General features: G+C 41.1%; 2 protein-coding genes across 4 annotated transcripts; one reads left to right on the forward strand and one right to left on the reverse strand.

The window, feature by feature from the left end:
• Positions 1-672: 672 nt before the first annotated feature.
• On the forward strand, positions 673-15,035 carry oit3 (oncoprotein induced transcript 3). 2 transcript variants are annotated; one of them, XM_079473575.1, is made up of 9 exons: positions 673-883; positions 10,295-10,669; positions 10,747-10,860; positions 12,337-12,459; positions 12,531-12,653; positions 12,739-12,899; positions 13,060-13,472; positions 14,145-14,244; positions 14,407-15,035. In XM_079473575.1, exons 1-9 carry the CDS (start codon positions 829-831, stop codon positions 14,569-14,571), a joined length of 1,629 nt encoding a protein of 542 aa, XP_079329701.1. In that variant the 5' UTR covers positions 673-828; the 3' UTR covers positions 14,572-15,035. The 2 variants fall into 2 exon arrangements, with proteins under 2 accessions (XP_079329701.1, XP_079329702.1); XM_079473576.1 differs by having other exon boundaries at positions 679-883; positions 10,301-10,669.
• Positions 14,899-21,033, reverse strand: pla2g12b (phospholipase A2, group XIIB). Of its 2 annotated transcripts, none has more exons than XM_079473582.1 (4): positions 20,276-21,033; positions 18,679-18,767; positions 16,774-16,939; positions 14,899-16,206 (listed from the first exon to the last, which is right to left on the reverse strand). In XM_079473582.1, the coding sequence occupies exons 1-4, from the start codon at positions 20,625-20,627 to the stop codon at positions 16,088-16,090; spliced, it is 726 nt and encodes a 241-aa protein (XP_079329708.1). In that variant the 5' UTR covers positions 20,628-21,033; the 3' UTR covers positions 14,899-16,087. The 2 variants fall into 2 exon arrangements, with proteins under 2 accessions (XP_079329708.1, XP_079329709.1); XM_079473583.1 differs by having other exon boundaries at positions 14,921-16,206; positions 18,691-18,767; positions 20,276-20,749.
• Positions 21,034-21,248: the final 215 nt, after the last annotated feature.

Consider the following 21,248-nt stretch of genomic DNA (forward strand, 5'->3'; position numbering starts at 1 on the left):
AGGGAGGAAATAGATGGTCTTGTAAAGAACCTTTGACTGAATGGAAGCAAAATATGGTTCCTCTAAGGCATCACAGTGAAGAACCTTTTTAGTTTAAAGTGGATGGTAGTGTTTATAAATTTACATTTACATTTACATTTATTCATTTGGCAGACGCTTTTATCCAAAGCGACTTACAAGTAGTTTTATACAGTGGCACATTACTGCAGAGCAATCAGGGGTAAGGTGCCTTGCTCAAGGGCACTTCAGTCATGACCTGCTGGCACTGAGATTTGAACCTGCAACCTTCTGATCACAAGCCCAACACTCTGACCACCAGGCCACAACTGACCGCAAATAGATCTCATGACTCATGGCATAGGCTCATGACAACGATACCCGGTTTACATGAACGAATGAATTAAAAAGACGTACAAATGTGCAATTTCTGTCGTGCAGCAATTTTAGCCCACTAGCTTATTTCTAATGTGTCAACCTGATGATGTTACAACATTCAGTGATGTCTCATATCAGGGTGGGATGGATAAGCCAGACTCCAGAAACAATGAGAGGATGATCGTGTCTCCATCCGGACGGGAATCTTTCTCAGACAAGGTCAAGGTGAGACTGTTGTCCGGTCCAGAAGATAAACAATAAACACAATATTTACAAGTATTCAGACCCATCAGACCCATCCTCTATAGGAGCAGAGATAACACGCCACACAAAATCCCCCCAGAAAACTGTTCGCCTCAAACTGAAGTGTCAAGACTGGAGTGACCAGATGTTCGTGTGGCTTTATCTGACAAACACATTCTGACGTTTGTACGATCCTCTCGACCACTGGACATGTTTGTTACCCTGCTTATTCTTCTACATACTGTGTGTAAAACCGAGGCCTTAGGTAAGCATACATTGTTGACTGTATTATGTTCCGCTAAAATAATAATGATACGTAAGCTTCACTCTTAAAGATGATTTCAAATACAGCTTAAAGAACGTCAACAGTTTTTTCACAAGTGAGAAGCTGTTGTTTTAATATGATATAAGGTGGAAGTGTTTGTTCAAAACACTGTGATGTAGGGTGTTATGAGTGGTTGCCAGGGCATTGTGACGCAGTTGCTAAGGTATTCTGACTAATAATGATAAACATGATAACATGTTGTTATATGGTTGGTAGGTAGCTGTCTTCCCTTCAGTCTGATCACTTTGAACATTAATAGTTCACCCCTACAAAACGCAATTGTATCTGTATATTATTAGTGTACGAGGTTTGTCCAAATATCTACGATGCTTTCCCTGAAATTAAACCACTAAAAGCAACGTGAACAAAATAATAATATTTTTTCAATCATTTAAACATCTCATATTCAATTTATCCTTCAAACAAGATTTAACAGAAAAAATAAAAGAGAATTAAATTCTATCTGTATTGGAGAGAATCTGTTGTTATTTTGTTGTAATGCAAAATCAATAAATATCTTAGTTAAACATAATCCTCATAGCAAAATACTTGCGATAACTGAAAAAGCGGAAGAGTAGCAGAAGATGATTCATTGTAGTGGTGTCCAGAAATACAGTGTTTACTGCAAACGGTCTTGACCTGAACGTCCGCTCATCCTTGGCCTCCGGCTGTTCTTGTATCAGCTGAACATCCTTAAAAGATAAACCTATAGTCCGTCCGTGCCGAGAGCCGTGTGATTCAATCCCATCGAAATTCATAAACGTCTCACATTCACAGAGGGAAGGCAAACATCTCTTTAGGTTAGTGATCTAGACCCCTGACATTCAGCAGGTAACTCAACCCTCACAGTTTCTTAAGGGCTTGCCTAGGGGTCAGTATATCACAAAGACTTTGGGTGGTCTCCTCTGACTGGGGTCAAACTCACATCTGCACTGTGAAAATCATTTCCCCGGTTCCAACATCTAATTTACATTGTTGTGCGGTCACACATGTGTGAAAGCAAGGGTTCATCCACTTGAACCAAAAAGTCTGTTCCGTTTGAACATCATTAAGTTTAGATACAGTAGTTCATCTGGATGTGCGCTGTATGAGGAACAGTGTGCTGCTGCCAGCATTGATTTTTCTTTAATGCCTGTTGATAATTTACTGTGGTAAGGATTTCCCCTTTATGCCTCATCTTCTGGGTGACACCTCCTGACTAATGCTCATTCCCGCTTTATGCCTCATAATTTTTGCGGAGCAGACCAACTTTATAAGAAGATCTAATTATGTGTTCAGAGAATGTGAGAGAGACAGAAAAGGTGCAGTCTGCGTATTGATCACTCGGCACCAATTGAACGAAGACTTCTCTTAAAATCTGTCAACCAGTTGAGGTTCTCAGACAGACCAAGCTCTTTCTTACTCAAGGGTGCAAGACATCTTGTATACCAACAAAACTGAACGGTTACCAGCTGGTTCTATTTATTGTGATATTGGCTAGCTGAGAAAGATTCACTAGTTAAAATAAAAAGTGAAGTGTCAATATTGTGCCAATAGTATATCCAAAGAAAATGACAAATGTTAAGACTGTTTTAACATTTTCTTCCCCATCTACTGTAGCATGGAATCAATGAATGGCTTGTTTATAGACCATTTGGCCTGATGAAAACAACACCGGTGCAGAAACACGTGAAGAGTGTAATTGCAAAAACAGATGTACAAAGATAAAAAATTCATGTTATTGTCATGTGATATACAAGTGGAGCAGTGTGATTGATGGGTAACTTTACTTTATTTTGGGAATTTTTACTGATTTATATATATAGTGATTTTCCTCTTATTTTTGTATTGGTTTGCTGTGTTTTTCTTGATGTTTGTGGTTGATTGGTTTATTATATTGTTTGCTGTGATTGCTGGACATTTAATAGTACTGTTTCCCTCTATCACAAACTGTAACGATCAACACTGATTGACACACCTGAAAACCCTGATCATGCAGCGATTTCATTGGCCAGCTGATCAGACCATTCCAAATAAATAGGAGGCTAGATCTCTTACCACGGGGGAAAAACGCTCTGGACGGACGGATGTGCTGAGTGCTGCTGTGGACTGGCTTGGCAATTGTATTCTCCCTCAGCGTTGTGGCTGACTGGAAAACCTGTGCTTTGGTGGAGCTGACTCACAGAGCTCACAGTGTCAACGCTCACAAAACCTCAGGCTAAAGGGAAGTGGTCTTTTCTCCCACACTGATGTGTGTATTGTTTTTAGTATTGAGCTGAAGACCCATTCTAGTTGTTGCTTATTTTTGTGAAGGTGCCAGGTCCGGTGGAGCAGCAGATACGGCATGATTGTTGATGGACCCACGTGAAGTGCAAGGAAGCAACAACACGTTATCTATTCAAAGCCCTGCTGACAGAGGAAACACTGAGCTAAATCCACTGGACGGGACTGGATTTGGGTATTGTTCACCCTGGGACAGAACATTGGACAAACCCTGATTTTATTGTTTCCCTGGGTCTTTGAGATGTCATTTTAAGATTGTCATTTTAAAGTTAACTTATAAAAATAATAAACACTATTTTTATATATATTTCTTGTGTCGTTCTCGCTGTGTTGGTGTGGCCGGAAATATAAATTTGATTTATATTTAACAGACTTTTAATCTGTTACATAAGTGGCGTAGTCGGCAGGGTATTTCCTTTTCCACACCACACAGTGTAGAATGGCAGATGAAAATGAAGGACAGCCTGAACGCCCAGAGTGTAGTGTGTCACAAGGTACTGGGGCCAGGCCGGAAAATGTTCCACGTAGTCAGCCTGTGATAAATGCAATGATGATGCCTTGGTTCATGGGGGTCCCATGGATCCCAAGGTTTAATGGTGACTCAAGCAAAATTTGTTTTTCTGAATGGAGCGGGCAGGTACAGGCTATGCTGAGGGCACAAGGGTTAAATGAGGAACAGAAAATTGACTTCATATATGGGGCACTTGAGGGTGAGGCAAAAAGAGAGATGAGGCTACTGAATCCAACCAGACAATTAACAAGTATAGACATGTTAAGAGAGTTAAAGAGGCTGTATGGGCGTATAACACCAGTAGCCCAGCTCCGGGCACAATTCTTTAAATGTCACCAACAGGAAGAGGAAACTGTTTCTGCTTTCATTCTCCGTCTCCGAGAATTATTCTCCACATGGAAGGAGCAGGAACCAATGGGCTCTGCCCAGGATGAGATGACGATTAGGGACCAGCTTGTCCTGGGTTTGAGGCCTGGTGTGGTGCAACAGGAACTTCAGAGGCAGGTGCGTAGAAAACCTACATTGTCCTTTGCTGAAGTGTGCAGCGAAGTGAGAGCATTGGAAGCTGAGCTGAAGATGGAGCCTGTCAGTGCCTCCCGTATCTCTGTGCCACAGCTGAATCCATCCATGGTTGCACCTAGCCTAGAAGAGTGGAGGGAGACTGTAAGAGCCGAAGTCAGAAAAGAAATTACAGACCAACTTTCTTCTCTTAAAGAAATTTTAACGGACGAGATTAAACGCCAACTCTCTCCACAGACTATGGTGCATAGAGACCCACCCTTATCCCCTAGAGGGGTTGCTCGCGAAGACCGCTATGCTGCTTCCCCCAGGCGTCACCAGACTTCGGAGTGGGATGACCGGGGCAGACCAATCTGCAGAGGCTGTGGGAAAGCTGGTCACATCCAGAGGTACTGTCAACAGGGGAGGAGACAGTTAAACTGACAGCCCCAACCACTGAGAGCCAGGTGGTTGGGGAGGGGGACCAGGGAAACCAAATGAATAAACCATCCCTGGTGGGAACGTGTCCAGGGGTTGAAGTTGTTGTTGCAGGAGTTAAATTGCCCTGCTTGCTTGATACAGGCTCACAAGTTACGTTGTTTAGTGAAACTTTCTTTCAGAAATGGCTGAGTGGAGAGCAGAAGCAAAATCCACAAGATCTGCACTGGCTTTCTCTTAAAGCAGCTAATGGACTACAGATCCCATATACTGGCTACGCCATCTTGGATTTCTCAGTGGGAGGAGTCACAGTGCCGGGTAAAGGGGTTATCATTGTAAAGGATGAGTGCCTGAGTCCTGAAAGAGGTATCCTAGGGATGAATGTTATTTCACATTGCTGGAAAGAGCTGTTTCAGGGAGTCCACCCTGGCCTGACTGTCTTTGGTACAACTATGTCGTGTGAAGCAAAGGGGGAGTGGGAGCGTGCTTTTGCATTCTGTCAAAAGGTTTCACAGGACGAATCTGATGGACATATTGGAGTGGCCAGGTTAACCCGCCAAGACCCAGTCTATTTGCCTCCTAACAGTGAGGTGGTACTGTGGACACACCTTTATGGTGCAGAAACCAGGTCGGACATTTGTGCTTTGGTGGAGGGCACAGAAAGAGATGACGAGTGGCAGGTGGCTAGGACTGTTACTACTGTGGTGAAAGGACGCCTCCCTATAAGGGTACGTAACCTCAATCCTTACCCCATATTGATACCTCAACGCCGCCCCCTTGCTAATGTCTTCCAGGTTGATCCAAGGCAGATTCGAGGGGAAAAGGTCCTTGTGTTGAAGACCTTAGATCCAGGGGTGGTGGAAGTGGATGTCCAGACTAACCACATCAGTACCAAAGACCAGCACCCAGTCAGCCTGCTGAAAGGTGATGGCTTAACAATAGATCAGCAACGGAAGATGGATTTGCTGTTACAGCGATGGAGAGACATCTTTGCAGCAGGCGATGATGACTTTGGCCAGACCAGCGCAGTCCTCCACTCCATACCTACAGGTTCTGCACCTCCCAGCAGGGAGCGCTATAGACCAGTTCCACCAAGCCTTTACCCTGAATTGAGGGAACTCCTGCAAAATATGCTGGATAATGATGTCGTGAAGGAAAGCTCCAGCCCTTGGGCAGCACCGATTGTCCTTGTGAAGAAAAAGGATGGATCCTGGCGCTTTTGCGTGGACTACAGGAAACTGAATGCCCTAACCCACAAAGATGCCTATCCCTTGCCAAGGATAGAAGAGTCCCTCACCAGTCTCAAGCAAGCTGCTTGGTATTCTACCCTTGACCTGGCCAGTGGATATTGGCAAGTAGATGTGGACCCGAAGGACCGAGAGAAGACTGCATTTACTACACCCCTGGGCTTGTATGAGTTCCAGAGGATGCCTTTTGGTCTCTGTAATGCACCTGCAACTTTTCAACGCCTGATGCAGCGGTGCCTGGGCGGGCAGGTCCACAACTCACTCCTGATCTACTTAGATGATGTTGTTGTATACTCCCCAGATTTCGACACCCACATTAATCACCTGGAGCAGGTTTTTAAGAAGCTGGCCGCCCATGGCTTAAAGTTGCAGCCCCATAAATGCAGCCTGTTCCAGAGGAAGGTCACCTACCTCGGCCATGTTATCTCGGGTGAAGGAATATCCACAGATCCGGAAAAGACAGTAGTTGTTGAGAACTGGCCCATCCCCTCCACTATTAAGCAGGTACGATCATTCCTTGGGTTTGTGGGGTACTACAGAAGATTTGTGAAAGGTTTCTCTAAAATAGCAGCACCCCTGAATGCTCTCCTAGTAGGTTCTGCTAGTATGCGGAGAGGAAATGCTGCCATTAACTGGACCCCAGACTGCCAGATGGCATTTGATTCTTTGAAGACTTCTCTGGTGAGTGCACCAATCTTGGCATATGCAGACTTCTCAAAACCCTTTCATCTTTACACTGATGCCAGTCTGGGAGGTTTGGGGGCTGTGTTAGCACAGCTACAAGATGGCAGAGAGAGGGTTGTAGCTTATGCTAGCAGGAGCCTTAGCCCCACCGAGAGGAACGACCAAAACTACAGTTCTTTTAAACTGGAGTTCCTAGCCCTTAAATGGGCTGTCACCGAAAAGTTTAAAGACTATTTGTGGGGAAATAAATTTCTGGCCTTTACAGATAATAACCCCCTGGTCCACCTGAACACTGCACACTTGGGGGCAACAGAACAGCGGTGGGCAGCACAGCTAGCGAATTTTGACTTTGAACTTAAGTATCGCCCTGGTGCTTCCAATCGTAATGCTGATGTTTTGTCCAGGTTACCGCAGGAAACAGGATCTGACCGACTGGCCCAAGTGGAGATGGCCGTGGTGGAGTCAGAAGCCTGTACAGAAGCCAAGACTTGGAAAGATTTGCAGGAGAAAGACCCGACGGTGGCCCAAATTAAGGGTTGGGTGGTTGGAAATCATTTTCCAGGAGCTGAGGAGCGGAGAGCGTGCCTGCCTGCGACAAAACGTCTCTTAAGGGAATGGAGTCGACTACACATCCAGGAGGGTGTGTTACAGCGGAGGGCCCAAGAGCGACATACCAGGTCGAGCCTCAACCAAATAGTGGTTCCCTCAGACAAGACTCATGAGTTGTGGGAGAAGTATCACAATGCCTCAGGCCACATGGGAACAGCCAAGATTGAGGGCTTGTTGAGAAAAACCTTTTACTGGCCCGGGCTGGGTGCGGACTTACGAGAATGGGCATCCAAATGTGCAATTTGCACTCAACAGAAAAGAGGACCAGAGGTAAGGGCACCCTTGGTGCCTATTTTTGTATCATACCCTTTGGAAACAGTTTCAATTGACTACTTGTCCCTTGGTAGGCATGGAGACACTTATCCTTACCTGTTGGTAATAACTGACCTTTTCTCAAAGTACGGATGGGCTGTCCCTACAAAAGACCAGACAGCAGCCACAACGACACGTGCCCTTTGGCGCCACCTCATCCAGCCATGGGGATGTCCAGAACGAATCCTCTCGGATCAAGGAGCAGCCTTTGAGTCAACCATGGTGGCACAGCTGTGCAGTCTGTATGGGTGTGTCAAAGTCCGAACCACACCCTACAGGCCCCAAGGAAATGGGGCCTGCGAAAGGTTTAACAAGACTGTTCTGTCTCTTTTAGGAACATTGAGTCCAGAAGACCAACTGAGGTGGCCAGATCACTTGCCGACTCTTTTGCAGATGTATAACAACACCCCTCACGAGACCACTGGACTGACCCCACACTTTGTCATGTTTGGCCGACACGCCCGCCTGCCCGTGGAAACTGCTGTCAGTGCGCCACCACTGACCCAAAGACAGGACTTGGAAGGTTGGGTTCGCCAGCATAACCAGACTCTACAGAGAGTCTACAGACAGGTGGCAGCAAAAACAAGAGAAAGCAGAATGCGGGACAAGGTCAGGTATGATCAGAAAACAAAGAACCTCCCCTTGTTGCCCGGAGAGCGTGTGCTTTTGCGCAACTTCCGTCGCAGAGAACAAGGGAAATTGGCACCACACTGGCAGCCCCAACTCTACGTGGTTATTGACCAACTGCGTCCAGGTATGCCCGTTTTTCAGATCAAGCCTGAAGGAAAAGAAGGCCCCATCAGGACAATTCATCGTAATCACTTAAGGCTTTGCCTTTTCAACCCCCCTGAGGAGCCTCAACAAGCCCCAGAGACAGAAACTGTGAACCCCAATTATTTGAATGCCTGGCGTCCTGGGCCTCTTTTGCCATTAACCCTGGTGCCCATAGCATGTGCCCCTCCTGCAGTTCCAATGGAAGATGACCCAGTAGCGCCTATTGTGGGACCTGAGCCAGGAGATGGATCACCCCTGCGTAGGTCCCAGAGACAAAATAGGGGTAGGCCCCCGGACAGGTATGGACACTGACTTTGTCGGGACGACAACTGTTAAAGGGGGGAGGAGTGTCATGTGATATACAAGTGGAGCAGTGTGATTGATGGGTAACTTTACTTTATTTTGGGAATTTTTACTGATTTATATATATAGTGATTTTCCTCTTATTTTTGTATTGGTTTGCTGTGTTTTTCTTGATGTTTGTGGTTGATTGGTTTATTATATTGTTTGCTGTGATTGCTGGACATTTAATAGTACTGTTTCCCTCTATCACAAACTGTAACGATCAACACTGATTGACACACCTGAAAACCCTGATCATGCAGCGATTTCATTGGCCAGCTGATCAGACCATTCCAAATAAATAGGAGGCTAGATCTCTTACCACGGGGGAAAAACGCTCTGGACGGACGGATGTGCTGAGTGCTGCTGTGGACTGGCTTGGCAATTGTATTCTCCCTCAGCGTTGTGGCTGACTGGAAAACCTGTGCTTTGGTGGAGCTGACTCACAGAGCTCACAGTGTCAACGCTCACAAAACCTCAGGCTAAAGGGGAGTGGTCTTTTCTCCCACACTGATGTGTGTATTGTTTTTAGTATTGAGCTGAAGACCCATTCTAGTTGTTGCTTATTTTTGTGAAGGTGCCAGGTCCGGTGGAGCAGCAGATACGGCATGATTGTTGATGGACCCACGTGAAGTGCAAGGAAGCAACAACACGTTATCTATTCAAAGCCCTGCTGACAGAGGAAACACTGAGCTAAATCCACTGGACGGGACTGGATTTGGGTATTGTTCACCCTGGGACAGAACATTGGACAAACCCTGATTTTATTGTTTCCCTGGGTCTTTGAGATGTCATTTTAAGATTGTCATTTTAAAGTTAACTTATAAAAATAATAAACACTATTTTTATATATATTTCTTGTGTCGTTCTCGCTGTGTTGGTGTGGCCGGAAATATAAATTTGATTTATATTTAACAGACTTTTAATCTGTTACATTATTATTATGTTATCATGTTTTCATTGTATTTTATTTGGCTATTATCAAGTTATTATTAGTCAAACAAAACAACCCAATTGCAATTTGACTGATATGAATGGAAATGCATGATACAAATCGTGAATTAAAAAAAAACGTTTTTCTAACATTATAGGCCGTTTCGTCGGACGCACGCACGATTGACTCCCAGTGAATTTCTGGTTTGTGTTTGGCTAGTGTCTAATAACTATTTACATTTTAATCAATTTGTGTTGATATAAATGTTCATTATTATTTTACTGTATGAAATTTTTATTAAATAAAGATTTTTGTTGTTTGTTCATTTTATTAAATAAACAATTTGTTGAATGGGTCCTGCTGTTTTGTCGCATTTACAGAAACGGTACATTGACATCTAGCGGTTGAGTTTGGTATCGCAGTCTAAATTCAAAATACTGGAGAGACAAGTTTAGCCAAGTGACGATAACGCGGTAACGTTTGTTTATATTGTTATGTTGTTAAGAACAAACCGTCTATAAAAAATACCAACAACACTAACAACTGAATCAAGATATTGAAAGAAATTAAGATTATGAGGGCACATAAATAAATAAAAAATGTGCACAGACAAATAAATAAAAATAAATGTTAAGAAAGAATTGTCAGTTTTGACTTCACAGTGACTTTAATATACACGTGACCTTTAGCTGTGACAGACATGGTAACCAAAATATGTTTTTCTTCCCCCCTGTGGTCAGCTATAGATCCCTGCTCAGCCTACATCAGTCTGAACGAGCCCTGGCGAAACACTGACTACCACGTCAACAACTCAGCGGGAGTCCCTCTGTGTGACCGGGATGTGGCTGGAGAATGGTATCGCTTCACAGGGATGGCCGGCGATGCTATGCCCACCTTCTGTATTGAAGAGAATCACTGTGGTACTCATGCCCCCATTTGGCTGAATGGCAGCCACCCACAGCTCCGTGATGGCATTGTTACCGTGACGGTGTGTGCCAGCTTCAATAATAACTGCTGTCACTGGACTGCAAGTGTGGACGTGAAGGCCTGCGCTAAGGGTTATTACGTCTACCGCCTTCCTCGGCCCTCCGTCTGTTTCCACGTCTATTGTGGCCGTAAGTCTTCGTCACGTCTCACTGGGTCTTCGTGATGAGCTTTGTATATGACTGGCTTGTTGTGTGTTTTTCTGCAGATTTCTATGACATATGCGATGAGGTGGAGTGTAATGGGGCTGACTGTCCTGTTGAGCCTGAATGTCGCTGTCCTAGCGGGACTGTTCTGGGAACTGATGCACAGACGTGTCTGGGTAAGGCTTGGGAAAAATGCTATCAAACTAAGTCACTTTGACTCAGAAACACATTCTGAGTTTTATACACGATAAAAATCATCTAAATATCGGCTGTAATGAACCTCGGTTATTAGGAAAATGAATTCCAAAGATTGCAAAAAGTTTTTGGACATTTTTATAGAGTATACTGTATTTCAGAATACATTTATGTACATTCTACATAATATAAGACAACATTATAGATTGAAACATAATGCAAAAATTATATAGTTTCGCTATTTCAAATGAACATTTTACAAGCTAGAAAAATAATATAAGTATGAACCTTCCTGAGGTAAAATCACTACTTGTATGTAAGTATGTAAAATCCTAGAAAAGTTAACAAATATATCATATATAAAAACATTAAACTAAAAAAACGAATGAAATAATGAAGTACTTAATATCATTTTTAATACAATAATATACAATGTAAAATAACATTAAAATATAAAATACTTAGAAGAAGTTAATTTTTTAAATCATTTTCATTTCATTCAAGTTAATTAAATTTAAAACTTTAATAATAGTTTTATTTGTTATCATTTTTAATGTTTGTTTGAGATTTTTTGAATATGACATCATGTGTGTTGAAATTCATTATAGCCGATAGTGAAGGGCACTTTCGAAACACTGCTCCTCAAAGCTTCACAATATAACAACGGACCACTTCTTCAGAGCATTAAATCGGCTAAGTTCCACAACGTTTCTGAGGTTTTGTCTAAAACACACTTGTTTTAACCCAGTTTAGTTTGAGGTACTTAAGACTACTGACCGTCTTGACAGTGAGGCAGCAGGACAGTTGTCTTCGAGTTTGGACACAGACCTTTTCTATCTGTAGGCAAGTCCTATGCAGAAGAGGAAAAAGCCATAGGAGGACAACCAAGAAAAAACATAATAAGTTCAATTGAATGGATGTGTGTTCAATTGCTTGAAGTTGGATGTACAGTCATTGTTTTATAAAAGTAGCCTTTACTTATCGATGTCACTAGCCTCTGTTCCAAAACCTAGAACTGCCTATAGAGAGTATTTAAAGGCACCTGAAATAAAGGTAGACAACATGATGGTTGATTATTACACTTTACATAATTACTGTTCAGTGCAATCTTTGTAAAGTCAATCATACTTATGAATAACAAGGAGCTTCTATTTTCTCTGGAAGACACAATCCCAGAATGCATTGTGCCAAGTTCGGTGAGAGTGGTGGATGAAGTGTGATTTTAATAATAGTTAGTTTAATATTAAAGCAATATTTGTCTCTGCGATGTAGGTTTATGATTATTAGTTTCATAATGTTAGTTTAGCAACATGCTATCACCAAACTCAGATTTAGTAGGATGCTGCCTAAGTAGGCAGTAGACAACAAGGCAGCTTGCTAGGTTTTGGACAGAGCCACAGTTTTCATTTCCGTCTACCCATCAGTCTTTAACTGGGCTCCTGTGTGTGTTGTGTCAGACGTAAATGAGTGTGAGAAGGAGAATGGAGGCTGTTCGGACATATGCATCAACACCAAGGGTTCTCGCCGATGTGAGTGTGCCCCGGGTAAAGTGCTGGATGTGGATGGAAAGAGCTGTAAGGGTAAGAACAGTGAGCATCTACGGTGTGTGAGTAATCTTTCACTTTACTCATGCGTTGTGGATATCGTGTAGAGATTGCTGGATGTGAACATATGAATGGAGGCTGTAGTCATGGATGCTCCTCAGGGGATGACTCGTACTACTGTCACTGTCCACGGGGCTTGACGTTGGGAGATGACAAACGCAGCTGCCAGGGTTAGATAACCACTCGCTCACTCACTCATCTGTAGATCCAAACACATAAACATAAAAGATCACATAAACACTGTTCTGTCTGCAGTCCCTGTCCAGTGTGATCCCAGCTTCATAGAGGTCTCAGTTCCCAAAGATCTCGTGGGAGGGCTTGAGCTCTTTCTGTCAAACTCTTCCTGCCGTGGTGTTTCCAACGGCACCCACATCAACCTCCGCTTTAGCTTGAGGAGCTGCGGCACTGTAGTGCAGGTAAAACGTATACTGTCCGTCTGGTTTTAACAAACACTTTTTCAACACTGTTGTAGGCTCCCATCGTAGGTTTTGTATGTATACATCACATTAGTAAAATGCCTGGAAATTCTTACAAATGTTATTATATGTTGACCCTAACCTTTTTTCTCTTCTCCAGGTCACTGATGATAAAATTGTCGGCACTAACTTGGTGACAGGGCTGCCGCGGTCAAGTCCTGGCAGTAACGGGGACCTGATCGTGCGCACCAGTAAACTACTCCTGCCAATTACCTGCGAGTTTCCACGTCAGTACGAAGTGTCCGACGGTTACCTGCCCAGCCTACGCAACACGGCACTCGAGTTAGCGGGACACAGTGAAGGAGTTTTCCCCTTCACTCTGGAGCTCTTTAAAAATGCAGAGTTTTCCGAACCCTACAGCCAACCTCCTCAACTGCGGCTGCGTGACTCGCTGTACTTTGGCGTGGAACCTCAGGAGCGGGTGGACGGTCTTAGCGCCTTTGTTGAAAGCTGCTTTGCAACACCCAGCCCCAAGGCTGACCAGGCCTTAAAATACTACCTCATTAAAGATGGGTATGTAGTTGTGTCTGCAGACAAGCATTCGGGTAGTGTTCATTCGATACTGCACATTCCATTAAAAGTGCTGTAAGAGTTTTCAGCTGTTCATCTGCTCAAAGCCGCAATCTGTAACTTTTGCCGCTCTATCGCCATCTCTGTTTTAAACGTAACACGGCAGGTTACTTACAGTCATTTTCTTAAAACCTCCAGTGAAATCAACTCAAAATAAAAATGATTATTGTAAGCTCACCGCTGTGAATCGGGTTAAGATAAAGATACTTTTTTATATACTTTAACATAGCGGTTGAATTTGATTTCCCAAATGCAATCTCTCGAAAACTTGACCCTTCACTGACATGTCAGCCACTCCAAACATGTAAAAGTCAGAGAGCATTGGCTCTGTAAAAAAACATTTTTGGGGTTAACTCAAAATAAGTGACCTGGCTGCTTTAAAAATTTGAGTTCATTCAACTTAAAGATGTTAGTTAACTAATGAAAAACCGTGTGTTAACTTAAATTTTTGAATAAATGCTATTTAAAAATGTAAGGCAGCAAGATTATGTATTTTTTTAGGTTTGTGATTCGCTTAATCACTTAGGTATTAGGTACAATTTATGCCTGCGCTTTTAAAAAGAGTCCAAAAGATATTTGGAAGCTCTTGTGTATTAATGGCCATATGTTTCTCAGCTGTATTTCAGATGAAACTGTGCGTCAGCTTTCAGCTAAAGACCAGCTCTCCAAACACTACCAGGTCCCTGTCTTCAAGTTCATTGGCAAGGACAACAAAGTGAGTAAGCAGTGCATGCTGGGAAATCCAGCAGACTCCTGTGTCATGTATGCGTGCTTGCGGGTGATAATGTACTTGCCTTTCTCTGTATGAACAGTGTGAATCTACAACAATTATTTGTTTTGAGTGTACATTTGAGTGTGTTATTTGTGTGTGTATTAGGAGGTGTTCCTGCATTGCCGTGTGCTGGTGTGTGGACAGCCTCAAGGCGAGACTCGTTGTACACAGGGCTGTCGAAAGCGGTTGAGGAGACATCTCTGGGTTGATCAGCACCATAAGCAAGACGTTCTGTCAAGTGGACCAATCCATATACTGCCAGACCCATGAGACAAAATCACCATCCAACATGTATTACTGCTAATAACTCACACACACGTACAAACATAACAGCGTCCTCTACAGGCTATGAGGTCCATAACTGCAGTGACTGGCATTTATCAGTAACAAGGCACAGTTGCCAAATCCTCTAAAAGTTAAGCTCTAAGCATTTGTGGCATGATAACTATATATAATATATCTGTTATTCTGCTGTGACTTTTTTGCTTTCGACTGTGTTTGAAACATTTGCAAATCATTTAGAAACTATAAACATATTGTAACTAACATATTGAAAATCTAGATGAATAGTATAGTAAAGCATATGTCTGCCAATGTGAGCCCAGAAACATATAGTTTTATATTGTATACTTTTCACAATTTAATAAAAAAACTCACAAATAAACCTGAGGATTTCAATAAAGCTTTTAACAGAGAAACCATTCGTGAAGTCTTAAATAAAAAAGGTTTAAGGGAACAGAAAATCCTTCACTCTCATGTCATTGCAAACCTTTGATCATATGAATATCTTCATTTGTGTTCTCAAAAGAACGTTGGTGACTAAACATTGACCCCCATTGACGTTCATGGTACTAACACAAATCCACCGACACATTTCTCAAAATATCTTCTTTTGTGTTCCGTATTAGAAAGAGTCCTGCACAGGTGAACCTCATAAGGGTTCATAAATAATGGAAGATTGTTTAAAGTCAACTTTCCTTTAAATGTGCATAATATGTTCAGGAAAACTAAATGATCAAAGCTGCCAACAATAAGTCATTTATTGTCTTTCACGGTGTATTAAACATTTTTATTATTGACGTTCAGGTAAATATTAAATTGAGCTTTAATGATTAAATACCAAAGACATTTGTTGTATTTATGGGTTTAATAAAGTAATTCATATGATCATAATAATATATATACGAAACTTAACTCAAGAAAATATCAGGCACACATTTTGGCACCCATGTTCATGTAACCTGGACTGTGAATAATGATGGATATTTGGTCCTTCATAGGTAGAAACGGCACACGATGGAAATGTGTCTGACAGATACTTTCATACATACAATATTAACTTTAATTTCATTAAACTGATTCACCGGCACTAGTTCACATATTCACTTTTCACAAGAAACAATTCAAAAGAAGAAAAAAGAATAATAGAAATGATACATTTCTTGAACAAAATAAAATGAACAAACCGGCACTGTGGCAAATTGATATATGTGTTGGACTTTCACTTGATGGCGATTAAAAACAATCAACCGTAAAAATGACCACATTACAGTAATGTGTATATAATGAAAGCTATTATTTGAAAATATGCTTAATTGCCATGAAAACCAAAACAATGCAAAATTCGCCTTATGGTCCTAAAATAGCCTTAATTTATCTTATTGAAAGGACAAAGTGTGTGTGAGAAAAGAGAGATGTTATAGTGAGATGGTAGTGTATTCATGTTAACACTGATGCCTGCTGTGGTGTTGCGTGAACAGATGATGGTGTGTTTATGTGCAGGTGTCTACAGCTCATCCTTCTCATCTCCTTCACAATAACACGCTGCCCTCTGGCTGTTCATGAAGGGCCTGCAGCCCAGAGTCCATATAGTGTTATACATGGTGTCAGCAAACGTCTCGCATGCTGGAGATAAACAAGAAGAGAGGTTATTACCAGAACATTTCACACGCCATCTTTTATCAATAATAGACAATAAATCCAAATGGCGAAAGTGTTTTTTTCTTGTTACGTTTATTCTGTGATTTATATCCATCATTACATGGATATAATATTAAAATCTTGTACACAGTAAAAATCATTTGTTGGTTTAACTTGAAAAATTAAGTAACCCCGCTTTGCATCAAATTCATGTAATAACTAATTTTCAAAGTTGAATGAACTCAATATTTTGAGGCAGGTAACTTCAAAATTTAAGTTGAAACAACCAAATCAATTTCTAAAGCGTATTTTAATTTTTAGTGTAGGATGAATTAAAATGACATGACATTTTCTCCTGCTTCATCACCTTTTATGCATCCTTATGTAATGAACATGTTGCAATGCACAGCGAATGCCTGTCATACTCCCTAAGAAATTGCTCTCTTAAAATAACTCTTTCAAAACATGTGTGAAAATGTTAAAAACAGGCAGCTCGCTGGGCTTTGGAACAGAGTTGAGGTGTGAGTGTGTTGGTACGAGAGCATTTCGCACCTTCGACCTTTGCCATTAAGCCCAGACTCTTCTTGAGATCGCCACAGATGCTGTGAAGACACCAGCGGAACTTGGTGTCACAGCGGTACTTGTTCGATCCACAGGTGTCGTAGCAAATGTCCAGCTGGTTACAGCATTTGGTCATGGCTGGAACACCCATATCAAACTGTGGAGAAACAGCACATTTCACAACATTTAAACAAACATGTCGGAAATACAATATAGTCAAATCTACAGGTCACTACAGTGTCGTGTAGACCGTAGGCAATGGATATTAAAGGTACAGTTCACCCCAAAATAATAATTCCGTCATCATTAGACACTTGTGACTACCGTTGAAGTTTTTCCTACTATGGGAGTCAATGGGGTCCAAGAACTGTTTGATCACAAATATATTTCTTTGTGTTTACCAAACAAATAAATATATAAAGGTTTGCAACAACTAGAGAGGGAGTAATTCATGACAGATTTTTCACTTTTGGGTGAACTATCCCTTTATTTAAAAAATATTTCCGTCCTCATCCTTCTCTGACTTCTTACTTTGGTACTGTATATAACGTGGACATCTTGTGCCGAGCTTACCGTTCCATCTCTAAAACAATATTATGACAGCACATGATCTACTATTTGTCTTTCCAGACATGATGACGCCACGTAACTCTCTATGCCAGCATATGGGAAGAGTTCAGCTACTACAAAAAGAATGAATTGCATTTGGATAATAAATGTTTCTATTTTGCATGGCATCAGTTATATATGGAATGTAATAATGGAGTTCGTGTCTGATCGTAATTTGTTCAAGGTGAAACATGATGCGATTACATTTGTAGCCAATATTAGTGGAGGATACAGATATATGGTCTTTATTAAGTGCTTTCTGACTGGACACCTTAACGGTCAGATTTATTTAAGAGCTTTAACTTGCACACAGGACTATCTTTGAGTCTTTGTGTGGAACTTAATTGGCTCATTTGACTTCTTCTATCCTGACAGCATTCCCATCAGCTGCTTGGCTGGTCGCCATCAGACTTTCTCAATCGGCTTAACTGGAACCCATTAGACTCTTCGGGCTCTTTACTAAGCTCTTCGGTTGTAAATTTCGCCAAACTGTGGAATTACTAGTCTTACCTATCCTGACCTTTGACTTCTAACCAAGGTCTGCATGGACCACATTGCAGCCTATTGCATGACTCACAAAAAAACAACACAAAACGTGTCTGAATGCACAATAAATTCAGTTCATTTTGTGATATTCCACACCTAAATGTATTTGTATGTTATAGGGACAATGTTAATAGGGCTTAGGGCATGCAGGTTAAAGGTGACTAAGTGCAAGCTCCAATTGAACACCATAAAACTATCATTAAAGTAGTCAAAATGACTGTTACTATAATAAAGGTTATCTGAAGCCATTTAAACTGAAAACGTCACATACTCTTAATATATTTTATAGATTTCAGTCGATGGCAATGAGATAATGTCACACTACCGCTTTTATATAGCTCATTACGCACACTGTAGCCTCAAACACATGCTAATGTTGAGCCAAAAAGTTTGATAGTGTTGGAAAGTCATATTTACTGTATGTGCATTGAGTAATAGTTGTCGCTGCACATTAAACTCGGATTTAAAATCAGTGACCTGACATCAAAAATTGACACCCTTCACTTTTTTAAGGGCGAATTTTCGATGCTTTATTTATAGATCTTACCATAAAAAAAGTATAAACATAGTTAGTATTTTAAAAGTTCTCGTTTTCCATAGATGGTAGAAAATCACCCAGAATTGGATTAACATGAGGGTCAGTGAATAATACAGTACAGAAATGTTAGTTTTTTTATATTCTGACATGCACAGGGGGATGTAAAGAAAGTATTTTATGTTAGTAGATAAAGGGACACATACACTGTTCGGTACCTGGAAGCCAAGCAGTGTGGTGCTACAGCCATCGGGTTCAGGCATCTGATAGCCAGGACGAGGCTGAGGAGCTTTACCTGAGAATAAATACATGTCTGCATTTATATACCGTAACACCTTTCAGTACCATGAACACATAAATATACAGAAAAATGAAATGTTAGTTAAGTATACTTCACAAACAATTCAAAAGGATATTTGAAAGAGACCTAGTTAAAAGTAAAATTCAACGGCAGATTTTTGCCCAAAATAAACACCCAAAAACGAAACAGAAGTTTTGCTCTTATTCATTTGTCTGGTGTTTAATAATGTTATCTATTTTTCCACATTATTAAATGACTTTTGCTGAACAGGTGCTGGGGACGGGTACATGTTTTGGTGCATGGATTTAATACACAGTATCATGTGTTTCATGTCCAATATCTTTAGCAAATTAGAGTTACGATCAGGGTTTCCCTTCAGATCTGACTATTTACTTCATATGCAATTTTGGTTTGTCAGTCAGACAGACTACATGTTGACTGGCACATAAGCAAACATCCCAAACTCCTAATGGTTCATCCCCGCTGTCAGTGAAGAGAAAACCCTGTACATGCAAGATTAAATGCTAAACGTATATTATTCCCTTACTGTAGCATTGGCTTTTTATCACAGCGCAGATATCTGCCAAATGTTCAGTCAGCATTTTAAATGCTGCATGACATTTATTATTCACTGTAATCACTGTGTAATAAATGTCATTCAGCATTTAAAATAAATGTACAAAAAAGAAATAATGTACAATAGCAAACTGTACTGTGGACATAAACAGATGAAATACTTTAAACAATTGCTGGCGTCCACGAGCTGTGACTGTAAGGTAAGTACACTCAATTGAATATAATGTTATATATTTGTATTCGATTTAACGAATTTAACTGAATATATTGATGTGTTTTTATATAAATTCATAATTCTAAATACAAAAAAATGAACCGATATATACAAAGTATATATTGTATTATAGAATACACAATACATAGTATTATTGCAAATCTTTCAAAAGCTGTAGTACATCAGCTAAACTACCTGTATGAGTAATTCTCATTGGACTGTTATATAAGATTATAAGAACATTCATTTTGAGTATTTCCACACACAAAACGAATATATTAGAAAAACTGAATACAGAGCACACGATGTACAGTGTGAGCATTTAATGATTTATATTTGACACTTTAAACATTCTATAAAGAATGTGTCTATTTGTGATCCTCGGACACGAGAGCATGGCTACATTGATTTTTCAGTCATACATTGTCAGTTTGGTCACAATCTTGGCCAACATCACTCAATGTCAAATAACTTAAGAAAATGCATCTGTGACCCCGGATCACAAAACCAGCCATGAGTATTTTTAGTAAAAACCCCAAATACACTGTATGGTTGGGAATAGTCGATTTTTCTTTCATGCCAAAAATAATGAGGATGTAAAGATTATGTTCCAGGAAGAAATACATTTAAAATTGGGGCGATCTTCAGGTCAAAAATAGTAAATTTCCTTCCCTAAATATATAAAAACTTTACAAAGTGGTATTTCACCTACCGTATCTACAGCGGTACTGACACACACCATCCCGACCTCCCATCAGCTCCAGTACAGAGTCAAAGTATCCGTTCACCGACTGAAAGCTGCCTCTGATGGAGTTGAGTCCCCAGTATGAATCGTCCTCAGACTCCTCGGTAGCACTTTGGGTCTCTGCTGGTTTTTCTTCAACTCCCTTAATAACGTCTTCTGACTGAAACTCCCCAGCATGGTCTACATTTGGGCTCCCTTCTGCCTGAGGTTCAGAGAAAACAGACCCGTCGGCCGGTGAATCCACAGCGGCCTGGATGAGCGTGGCGGCCAAGCCTGAGGAGATACACACCAGGAACAGCACCAGAACACGGGAAAACATGATGCGGCCGAGGGTCCCAGACGATCTGAAGGGCCCGAGTAGAAGGTGAGCGAAGGGTTTCGGTGAAAGGACCGAACAGCACAAACAGACAGTGTGATAGTGTTTCGTGGAAGAGACTTTGACCTGTGATTAGATCAAGCAGACAGCAAAGCATTGACTGGTGCTCGGGTTAAAGGTAACCTCCAATCTCTTCTTCTCTCTGTGAATCAGAGACACACTCCCTGTTTGCCATCCACTCTCTTGCGTTCATTATCTGCAGTTCACATTATATAAAGACCACTGTTTCTTCTATACACACAATGCTATTATCTACTTAGGCTTATTGTGTTTCTGCAGTTTTTGAAATGGACTCTCAGCTGAACCAATTCTGTTTGCCATGTTGTTGTTTCATACCCATGACTGATATGAGCATGGCCACGTGTTGAAATGAGTGTTAGTCATGGTGATAATGATTGCGTGAAGTAATGCTAGATTGCCACAGTTTGATAAGATTTCTAAAATATTGAAAAATGGTAATGATTCCATCAGGTAAATATCTCTCTTATGTTATTTATGCTTCTTAAACACTAAATAAATAATTAAAGTAATTAAAATATACATTTGCATATTTATTTAAAAGGA

Source organism: Barbatula barbatula (genome assembly GCF_947034865.1).
Source record: "Barbatula barbatula genome assembly, chromosome: 14".
In the NCBI taxonomy this organism is placed as follows: Eukaryota; Metazoa; Chordata; class Actinopteri; order Cypriniformes; family Nemacheilidae; genus Barbatula; species Barbatula barbatula.